The sequence below is a fragment of the Rutidosis leptorrhynchoides genome, chromosome 2 (genome assembly GCF_046630445.1).
Source record: "Rutidosis leptorrhynchoides isolate AG116_Rl617_1_P2 chromosome 2, CSIRO_AGI_Rlap_v1, whole genome shotgun sequence".
Classification (NCBI taxonomy): Eukaryota; Viridiplantae; Streptophyta; class Magnoliopsida; order Asterales; family Asteraceae; genus Rutidosis; species Rutidosis leptorrhynchoides.
The window spans coordinates 40,414,199-40,426,132 of NC_092334.1; the positions used below are offsets into that span (position 1 = coordinate 40,414,199).

Below are 11,934 nucleotides of genomic sequence, written 5' to 3' on the forward strand. Positions count from 1 at the left end.
AAGTAACCTGTATATATGCAGCAGCATGTTAATTAGTACTCAATATGTGACAATTTGACCCATTTACTTATAATACGCGCAATCAGTAGAACAGGCTTTTTCTTTATCTGATAAAGATGCCGTCCCCATTGAGGTTGAATTGGCTTGTAAACTCATAAAGGCTGCACCCTAATAAAACAAATTTAAAGACTTGCTAGTAATAGAAGTTTAAGTAAACTAAGAATGAACAAGGATATGCAAACTGATTGTGTATTGATTGATGAAATGTTTACAACCTACACTTGCTTAAATACATCACAAATCACAAACATAATGATTAACACACCATAACACATCAACTAAGCCACACTAGTAAAGCTACTTTACACCTATCATACATGTGGAAATGAATCGCTCAACATGGGCAAAAGTGTGCCTACAATAAAGCAAAATACCAAATTAATTAAAAGCAAATGAATCAAGATGGACACTTTGAGTTGGCACCAATATTTTAACACTCCCCCTTGGTGCAAACTCCCGATCAACAATCCCTAACGCCTCTCGAAATTCTATGAACTTGGCCTTCATTAGAGCTTTAGTAAAGATATCGGCTACTTGAGCATTCGTCCTTACATTTGCTAGCTCGATCTCCCCGCTTAGAACCTTTTCACGAATAAAATGATATCTCATTTCAATATGCTTAGTACGAGCATGAAAAACTGATTCGAAGCAAGCTTGATTGCACTTTCGTTGTCACATCTCAGTTTGACAACATAATCTACTTTTTCAAGTATGTCACCAATCAACCTTCTTAACCAAGTACATTCTTGAGCCGCCATTGTTGCAGCTATGTATTCCGCTTCCGTGCTAGACAAAGCAACAACATCTTGCTTCTTGCTACACCATGAAATAACCGCGGAACCTATGTTAAAACAGTAACCCGAAGTTGAATGGCGATCATTTGCGTCTCCCATCCAATCTGCATCCACGAAACCATTTAACAAAACATTATCACACTTCTTATACCACAAGCCATGTCCTATTGATCCTTTCACATAACGAAGGATCCTTTTTGCTGCATCAAGATGAACATTAGTTGGACATTGCATAAATTGTGAAACAATGCCAACCGAGTAAGCAATTTCCGGCCTTGTGATAGTTAGATAAATCAAACTTCCAACCATTTGTCGGAACAACTTCACATCCTTGAGCTCTTTTCCTTGATCTTTCTTCATTTTGAGGTTTGGTTCCATTGGAGTAGTCATAGGCTTTGACTCCCCCATGTTGAAACGTTCCAAGAGACTTCTTGCATAATCCCTTTGAGAGATAAAATACCCGTTTTCTAATTTATCAACTTCCAAGCCAAGAAAACATCCAATCTCCCCCAGATTCTTCATTTCAAAACGAACCGAAAGATCATCACGTAAACGAGAGATTTCTGACTCGTTTCCTCCGGTGATAATCATGTCATCAACATATAATAACACCAAAATATGGAAACCTGATTCTTTCTTTACAAACAAACTAGAATCCGCATCAGAAATCTTAAAACCACAAAAGACAAGGTATTGTGCAACCTTACCATACCAAGCTCTCGGAGCTTGTTTCAAGCCATAAAGAGCTTTCTTCAACTGGCACACATATTCTGGAAATTGATTTGAAATGAACCCAATAGGTTGTTCCATGAACACCTCACGATCAAGCTCTCCATAGAGAAAAGCATTCTTCACATCAAGTTGCCACAATTTCCACCTTTTGTAAGCCGCTAGTGAGATTATTGTTCTCACCGTTACCATTTTAGCCACGGGGCTAAAAGTTTCCTCATAATCAAGCCCATAACTTTGACAAAAGCCACGAGCCACCAACCGGGCCTTGAACCTATTAATGGTTCCATCCGAGTTCTTCTTCAAAAGGTAGACCCATTTGCAAGTAACCGGTTTACATGCTTCCGGTTTCTTGACAAGCTCCCAAGTTTCATTCTTTTCCAATGCATCAATCTCCTCTTGCATTGCTTTTCTCCAATCCGGAGAATCTTTAGCTTCTTCATAACATGTTGGTTCTTCGGTTAAGCCACCTGAAAATAAACAAGTTGTGACTGTGTTCACCTCATAGTCACTTAGATGTTTTGGTTGTCTCTTTTCTCTTGTTGACCTTCTAACTTGAGTTTGTACTTCTTCACTAGGTGCCTCTTCTTGAGTTTGAGAACCACCATCATTCTCACTTTCTTCTTGAGTATCAATACTAGGAAACATAAATTTGTAATCTCTATTTTCTTCACCATTTTTGTTTGATTCAAAAAATTGAGAAGACACTTCATCAAATACCACATCTCTTGAAGTGGTAAACTTCTTTGTTTCTTGATCCATACACCTCCAACCTTTCCTGTGAGAATCATAGCCAACAAAAATACACTTTCGAGCTTTTGGGTCAAGTTTGGTTCGGTTAGCTTTAGGAACATGAACATAACAAATAGAACCAAACACCCTAAAATAGCTTACATTTGGCTTTTGACCATAAGCTAGCTCAAAAGATGATTTGTGTTTACCTGGCCAAGATGGTAACCGATTAGACACATGACAAGCACATTGAAGTGCTTCCGCACATAGCTCCCTAGGCAACCCTTTGTCATGTAACCAAGATAAGCATATTGAAACAAGGTAAGCAATCTTTCTTTCTGAAACCCCATTTTGTTGTGGAGTATCCGGACAAGTCATTTGGCGAGAAATACCATTTGTTTTACAATAAGTAAAGAAATCATTTGACATGAATTCTCCACCATTATCACTCCTAAGAGCTTTTACCTTTCTCCCAAATTCGGATTCGACCGCTTCTTTGAACTCTATGAACTTTGATAAAGCTTCACTCTTCTCCTTTAAAAACTTCACCCAAGTATACCGAGAATAGTCATCAATTAACACCATGACATAGCAATGACCGCTATAACTTGGTGTTCTTGTTGGCCCCATCAAATCCGTATGAATCAAGTCAAGTAAACCTTGTTTTCGGTTTGTTGACTTCTTATATGGAAGCCGGTGCGACTTTCCATATTGACATCCTTGGCATATCACCTCTTCACGAACATTCTTTAGTTTAGGAATTCCATCAACTAGCTTATGTGAGAATATCTTTTGCAACATTTGATATCCCACATGGCCTAGTCTTGCATGCCAAATAGCTCCGTTGTCGGTTTGGCTTGTTTTCTTCAAATAAGCTTCACCTGCGGACAACACAAACAAAGAACCTTTCTTTTCTCCCGTGAAAAGAACATCACCCACAATCTCCTTGACATTCTCAAGGACTTTCACATCCGTTGGACCAAAAAGAACATACTTCCCGGATTCGGTAATTTGAGGTACCGAAACTAAGTTCTTGGTCAATTTAGGAACAAGATAAACATCTTTCAAAGTAAATGTGTCATTATTAACATCAATAATAGCATTACCTTCCTTTTTCACCGGATGAGTTGAGTTGTCGGCCGTGATTACAACTCGATTTTGATTGTGATCTCTAACGTCATGAAGAAGAGTTCCATCACCGATCACATGATGAGAGCAACTCGAATCAACAATCCATTGATTCTTCTTGACAACCGTATCAATAGTAAAACATTGCTCCCATTTGACTTCATCATCATCGTTGCTTGAATAAGCCACGTTTGCTTTTGTGACTTTGGAACGACAATATCTCTTGATGTGACCAACCTTCCCACACTTGTAACATGTAGGAGGTTTCTTCTCATAGTTACCTTTGTAACTAGTTTGCTCTTCTTCCTTTTCTTTGTTTGAAGAACCTTTCTTGTGATTCTTTCCCTTTGAAAACAAAACTGCGTCATTTTCAAATCCTTTAGCCATTTGCTTGGCCAAAGCTTCTTGATTAGAGAGTAAATTCTCCAATTCTTCAACCGAAGGTTGAGTAGCCCACCCCTGAATAGAGGTTATGAACGGGACATACTCTTTCTTCAAACTGCGAATTAGATATCTTCGCAAACGAGCTTCACTAATTTTCTCTTTGTCATCAATCTCTGAAATTTCAGAACATAGATTTTTGACCCGTAAGAAATATTCGGAAACACTCATACCTTCTTGTCTTGAGATTGCTAACTCGTTTTTCAAGAATTGTAACTTTGCGGTGTTTTTCTTAGAAAAGAGTTTCTCAAGAGTATCCCATACTTCTTTTGGAGAAGTAATATCACGAACGTATTCAATGAACTCTTTGCTAATTGAAGTTCTCAATGCAAAGAGAGCCTTTTCACATCGTACCTTCCATTTTCTTCTTGACTCTACATTCTCTAGAGTTTCTATGGGAATTATGGCTTCACCTCCAGACACAAGTTCCCATAGATCATGACCTTGAAGAAAAGCCTCCATACACATCTTCCAATACTTGTAGTTGTTGCCTATAAGTTTCTCCATTCCATTGACCATACCACCATTGTTTACATTTGAGACTTCCATTTTTGATTAGCAAGAAACTAGTTTAGACTTTGAGTAATTGCACACAAAGTTTAACTTAGGACTAAACTTATAACCAAGTTTATAACCAAGCTCTTGATACCATAAAACAAATTTAAAGACTTGCTAGTAATAGAAGTTTAAGTAAACTAAGAATGAACAAGGATATGCAAACTGATTGTGTATTGATTGATGAAATGTTTACAACCTACACTTGCTTAAATACATCACAAATCACAAACATAATGATTAACACACCAACTAAGCCACACTATTAAAACTACTTTACACCTATCATACATGTGGAAATGAATCACTCAACATGGGCAAAAGTGTGCCAACAATAAAGCAAATTGCCAAATTAATTAAAAGCAAATGAATCAAGACGGACACTTTGAGTTGACACCAATATTTTAACACCTAAAGCATAAACGGCAATACGGCATCGAACCATAAAGCCCAAATGGTGATTCGTGTAAATACTCGAAAACATCCAAATTAAACAATCTATAAGGTTCAGAATATTCAACACAAGATCCATTAGTAGGCTTTAAAGCAAGACTAGTGGCATGTTCAGGGATACCCGATACCATAAACAAAATCAGCACCATAAAAGGAGACATCGAAACTAATCGATTGTGGGCCATAAGGTCTACAATCAGTATGGCTTCTAAACCTTTCTTCCCAATCATCCCCTTCTTTTTTAACCCTTAATTGCTCAAAATCAAACAACCCATGAGAATTTAAAGACATTACCTTTTTACCACTATACTTTGTTCTCTAACCTCAAATGGATCACTCATTATTGTCGATCTAAAACATCTACAAGTCGATTTAATCAATAGATCAAAGTTGTTTAGTTTGTTTTTGATATAAAAACCCAATATCGAGTATTTCCGCACTCGATATTGTTGATTTGGTCGATTAATACCGTTTAATAGTTCCTACAAAGTATTAAAGTATACAGCTACATACTTACTGTTATTTAACTTAATGTTTATATTGAATATTGAATATAGAAGGTTTAATACTCCCTTTCAGACACAGGGAGAATAAATAACGATAAGTTGGCAAGTTGCTATGTGCTAGAGCACTATCTATGATATTTACAAACAAAGTTTACATATGCTTAGCCAAGTAACTACAAATCGAAACTGTGGCTGTTGAAGTGGAAAATCGGTTCATTGCTCTTTCTTCCTAAATTTTTAGCCCTGCACTCTTTAGCGACACATGTACGAAGAGATGTAGGGCCACAAACAATCACCCCAATATCTGCATTTCCGCAACGCTCACACATCTTTCCAAATATTTCTGTAATGATCAACAAAGAAACTAAATTAATAAAAGTCATTACTTGTTAGACTCAACAGAACAATATCTGAATGCATCTTATTCTGTTTCAAGAATTTGTATACTGATTATTGGAGGTGGCAAAATGGGTATGGGTCAATTAGTATACCTTTCATGTCTGGTCTTTGACCATACTTTATGGTGCTGACATAACTTTCTTCTGATTTATTTTTGTGTTCAGTAGCATTAGCATCATTCTGTTGTATAGCAACAATATTCTTTTGATCGTCGTAGTATTCACTTTTTGAAGTTTTTCTATCCCATAAATACCAAAGACCGATTACAAAACCACCAAATATAATGACACTTGCAGCCATGCATATCAATAGTAGAAGACCTTTATACCATTGATGTGATACATCGTACGGGTTAATGTAGAACACTTTTAGCAACGTTTGAGATAAAACCAAACCCAATGTGGACACCATTATATAAGCTCCAGCCCACATGATGTTTCCGGTTCCAACCAATCTAGATATACCAGATCGACTGCGAGAATACAAACCAGAGGAGCTTATATACTTCTGTACTTCACCCTCTTCCTGCAGTCAATAAATAATTCGTGTTAATGGGAAACATTAAAGGTGTCAATTTCTACCCATTAACTCATTAATGTGTTTTTGGGTTGTGTATCTCTAAAAATGATCTTTTTTACTAAGATGGGACGGGTCAATGGGTCAAATGGGTTGAAAGTCACCCAAACTCTACTTTTATTGTGTACGACCACCTCAATAAGTTTTTCGATAATTTAGATCATTGTTGTAATAATTTTTTGTTTGTTTTTGAAAGGCAACATTGTTGTAATACTTTTTAGTTCTTAATCATGATTAACACATTGTTGCCATTAAGGAAAAAAAAAAATTAAAAAGCACAAAAAACTCAAAAAAAGTGTTTGCAGGTACTGACCGATTTGGCCATAATAAAAAGTGACCCATTGCAAGCTGCTTTTTTGACCTGTTACCCAATCAACCTGACCCACCCATCTTACTACCTTTGTAAATTTCCATAATAAACTGGATACAAGTATACGTACCACTGGGGGTTCAGATTCCTGAGTGACGTATGTTTGAATCTCCAGATTCAATTTAGTCTGAAAGTCTGCAAAGAGCGAGTTCAAGTCAAGCGAGTGTAAAAGTGGAAGCTCTTCTGATCTTCTAACAGCCCATATTATCAATAGATTTGTAGGCATACACGGTTTCGATTCTTCAATACGATGAAGAATATCACTCAAGATAGCGATAAACGGTGAAATTCCTATGCCACCGGCTACCAAAACAAGGTTTTCATACCTAAAACATAAAAGAATATTTATAGGTGAAAAATGAGAATCAAACACATTTTAGATAGCATTCATAAAAAATAAAGTGATTAACTTACAACAAGTGGTATGCTGACTCATGACCATAAGGACCTTCGACAGACGCCTTAAATTTAAACTTTGGTTGAACGAGCCCGTCTAGATCAGTGTGCTCGTCAGTGACACTCAAGACATGTCGTTTTAGCTTTTGTGTCCAATTTCCAAGGACCTTTACGAGAATCGAAAGATGATGTTTACCATCAAGAGGACTAGACGATACGCTAAAAGGGTGCCATTGTAACCAAGATAATTCTCGAACTTGGACGAACACCCAACTGAGTGCATTGTATTGTAAATCTACATTCAAACAAAATAAACATGTAATATAGGTCAAATCTAGTACCCAACCCAGATGGCCTTACCCATTTTGCCACCTCTGTTGAAAACTAATCAATACCTTGAGGTTTTGAAATAATTAGTTCCACTGTGCCAGATGGAAGGCATTTGGCTGAGAGTATTTCGACAGTCTTTCGTGACTGACAAAATCTAAGAAATCGGTCGAGCATATACAGAAATAAACCAGCAACTATCACACTGAAGAACTTGTCTCCAACATGCATAGACATGAAGACAATAAAGACAACATATAGTTGATGAGTGTAGAAGAATAGTTCAAAGTTTAGCCTCCTCACTGGAGGAAGTGACGTCACCCACATCAATAAACCTGCTGATAGGCTGATCACACCCGGAAGATTCGCAATACTATTAGTTTTCCAATTTATTAACTGCACAAACAAACAAAATAGAATTTCAGCATTTTTTACATAAATTAAAAGAAAATCAACATTTCTTAGTATGTAGAAACTGTTTTGAAAATGAATGATGAAGCGCTGAATGATTTAAAATCTCAATGGTTCAAAGGTTTTGACTGAATTTGATTATGAACAATAGTAACTTGTTTGATAAGCATTCTGAATGAACTATATATATTATGTAAAATCAATGTACAAACCTTTTAATATAAATAAAAGAATGTAATTGTTTGATATAATTTAAAGAGAATGGTTCATTGAACGGTTCAACATAATTTGTTACCCCGATTTCACAATTAAGCGCATTGAATGATGAATGGTTCAACATTCAATCTATCTGACAACATTCAGTATGAACCATTCAATTAAGAGGTAATCAAACACCTGACTTGAAAGATGTGTAAAGAGAAACTCACTTGAGTGAGCACACGACCCTCCAATATCCACGAGTAAAAATAACATAGACCGTGGAGAGTGAAGAGTGTCATTGTAAGATGTCCCAACCATACATGATATCGAGTTGCGTGCTCAAAAGGAATATCTATAATTCGTAAAAGCATTGAACCCCTTGCGACAGGAAGAAACATAAACACTAAACAAATTAATCCGATAGACCCAAACCGCAGTCCTGTGTGCTTCAGCATTACATTCCTACAAAATGTAATGTCAAAACAGAGCAGATAATGAGGAATACACATAAACAAAAAACAGAGTAGATCATGTGACAATTTCGACCGATTATCAATATATGATCATTTACATAATTCATGAAAAAAAGCACCAACTTGTTATATCCAATTAAAAAGGGACAAGCAACTAATTATACACAGATTATACCTTTTTCCTTGGCTCTCATAATAAGGGATCAGGTTGTAGTTCTGAATAGCATAATATGTAACAGCCCAAATGAGATACACAACAACTATTAGAATAACAATCAACTCTGCTGCTGTAACCACCCCAAACGGCCCGTCTACAATGACCGGAAATGTCCATAATCGGAAACTTGCGCGCTTCTGTTTCTTCTTCCTACAGAAAAGTATTCACATGATAAACTGTGTTGTAGAAATTACTGTTTAGATGTGCTTTTGTTGTTTAAATCTGTACTAATCAGATAATCAAATGTTTTAAGTTATTAGAAAATTATAGTATAACATGTGATCAATAGTATGTAAACAAATATAGTTAATATGTTCATTTGTTATAAAACTAAAGGATTCAACACTAAGTTATCATATTTATCATATAACTCCAAAACAGAACTTGTTTACAAACTGAAAAAAAAAGGCATGTATTTTCAAATTAAATAAATTCTATTGTTTAAAAGTAACATACTCTTGAAAGTCTTCTTCCTCAGATATCCTAAGGTAAATAATACCAAGAAATGCAATGATGAAAATGGGACCACCATAAAGAAATATACTTCCTGTATATCATATATACATAGTTTTCATGTTAATATATACTGTATTAGTTAACCATGATAAAATTAATTGACGTTAGATTAAAAATAAAAGACATCATTAGAGTATAACCTGTAATCCAGAAGACTGATTCAGAGGTATCATCAACATATTTCTCAGATAACTGACTAACAGATTCTGATGGAAGTAAGAACAAAAAGGTAACCCAAACAATGAAAATTAAACACATTGCAAACTTGAGAAACCATTTGGTAAATTTGACCAAAAAATGTTTCCTTTTTACATGATGATGATTATCTTCTTGTTTAGTTGAAGAGATAAGAGGCTGTTGACTTGAGTATGGTGCACTCATGTCTTTTATAAGCAATAAAGCAACCAGATTTATTAGTTATATGAATTAACCAAGTAAAAACACTTTTGTGTAATTGTTTGATGAAGGAACCTACGGTTGAGTATGGTGGTGGTAGACAATAAGAACAATTGACATTGATCTAACGAACTTTAATCTCAAGCTTTTATATTGAATTCTGGCCAAGTTGATATATATCTATATATTTTAATTTTATACTCCGTATAGTGTAATAAATAAATATAAAAGTGATATTGTTAAGCAGAGAGTGGGCAATATAGACCAGAGGATGTGGATATATTATTTTTACTAGGTATTCATCAATAATAATTTAATGGAATAGAAATATAGAATGACCAAGATTCCTGGTATTCATAATATGACTTCACAATGGGTAGGTGGGAAGTGGAAGCCTTTTAACTTTTACTTCATTAATTATTAATTTTATAATAAAAATTAAATCGAATATGACACAACTTTTATATATTTTTTTAAGCTAGTAAAATCTTTTATAAATGAGCACATTTGCTCCCTCATAGTAGGTAAAATCTCGGGTAATCAAGCTTCCCGGACGCGAGACCTGGTATCGAGTGAATTGCCGCATTATGCGCACCCTCTAGTCATACTCTTTTTTTAAATAATTTGACATAGCCAAAAATTGAACCCGAGTTGTGTGCTTCATTGAGCGATTCAGTGATTACTCAGGCAAGCCTACGTAGTTAAAGAAAACTATGTTTCCAAATTTTTTATTATATTTTAAGAAATTTGTTACAACAATATAAATAAAAAGAATAATTATTACACTAATTTTAATATTTTATATTAAATATTAAATTTCAAAAGATCACATCCAAAACTTCTAGTAGATTTTAATTTTGTAAGAAGTCATTGGATGGTTAACATGTTAATGTTAAATAATTATTGAAGATGGGAATGGGCCCGCCACAAGGTTTACAGTCCACATCAGCTAAGAAATGTGACATGCATGCTTTTGATGTCCACAAATTGAAAGTACCTAACAACAGAATAGCCCAGACACGCGCCTCCAGACGCTAAGCACGCACGGCTCATGAGTTGGGCACACTTAAGTTGCACGTTCATGCTCACATGTAGGGTTACAAAATTCGCTATTCGGGGATTAATCGATCGTGACTTTAGAAAGATTAATCGGTAATTTGAGGATCAAATAGGGATTAATCTGATTGTACTGTATACATTTAAATATTAAATTTCAAAAATTATATGTGTAAATATAGAAAAAAACGTAAATATAAAAATAAACTTTAACATAATTGTCTAAAATTATTCATTTTCCTCAAAAACTATAAAGTTCAAGTGTAAATTCATGTTAAAATGTTAATCATTTTTTACTTTGACCAACTTTGATTACAAAATTCGATTTTACCCATCAATTGACGTTGACCTTTTAATTAAACGATTTTTTGAAAATCGAAACGGATTGCTCTTAAAAATGATTAATCGGAGATTAATCGGTGAGTATTCGGGTTTTTTGCAACACTGCTCACATCTAAGCATGTAACTGTTAATTAAGATAAGAAGATTGTCAGAAGTTGGAACTACACAAAATTCACATAAGCTAGTTAATCAAATGAAGCAATCACAATTCAGATATTATTCTATTAATTTTTTTCTTCTTCTATTTTATTCTATTAGTTCATTTCATTTGTGTGAAAATACTTGTGTAAAAACTAAGTGATTGAATAATTTCTTTTAAGACAACGATATTGATTCAAATAAAAAAAAAAAAAAAAAAAAAAAAAAAAACGTTGGTAGAAGGTACGTATTTTATATGGAGAATGTAAACGAAGAATTTAAATGTAGTTCCTAAAGGTATGTTTAAGTTTATTATATTTAAGTTAATAAACATTGATATTACTCTATTTCATCTCAATTCATGAATTCGACATGTAAGTTTAGAGAGACAGTGGATTTCAAAATGAAAGAAAAATTTAAATTATATTCCACAACTCTCTTGAACAATAATCGTCAGCAATAGTTGGATGGCTCAAATGAAATACTTCGTGGCAATATTCCGGTAAATCCATCATGCTTTGGCAAGAAGGTTTGACAGACGATTGAGTGGGTTTGTGCGTATTACATTTGAAAAAATCGGAATAATATGATATTCCGAGGTAAAAGTTGGAATATCTAGGCGACTATAAATAAAGTACAAATCAAATTCTTCGAATGGATATCGCAAAGATCAATTAGAAAAAAGTTCGATTAGCTAACGTGGTTGACTAATCCTAGT

General features: G+C 34.6%; 1 protein-coding gene across 1 annotated transcript; it reads right to left on the reverse strand.

Annotated features, from left to right (window-relative positions):
- Positions 1-5,392: 5,392 nt before the first annotated feature.
- Positions 5,393-9,855, reverse strand: LOC139890762 (ferric reduction oxidase 7, chloroplastic-like). Its single transcript, XM_071873676.1, has 9 exons — positions 9,425-9,855; positions 9,225-9,315; positions 8,727-8,918; positions 8,306-8,540; positions 7,535-7,862; positions 7,158-7,434; positions 6,814-7,069; positions 5,890-6,322; positions 5,393-5,741 (listed from the first exon to the last, which is right to left on the reverse strand). Exons 1-9 carry the CDS (start codon positions 9,663-9,665, stop codon positions 5,572-5,574), a joined length of 2,223 nt encoding a protein of 740 aa, XP_071729777.1. The 5' UTR covers positions 9,666-9,855; the 3' UTR covers positions 5,393-5,571.
- Positions 9,856-11,934: the final 2,079 nt, after the last annotated feature.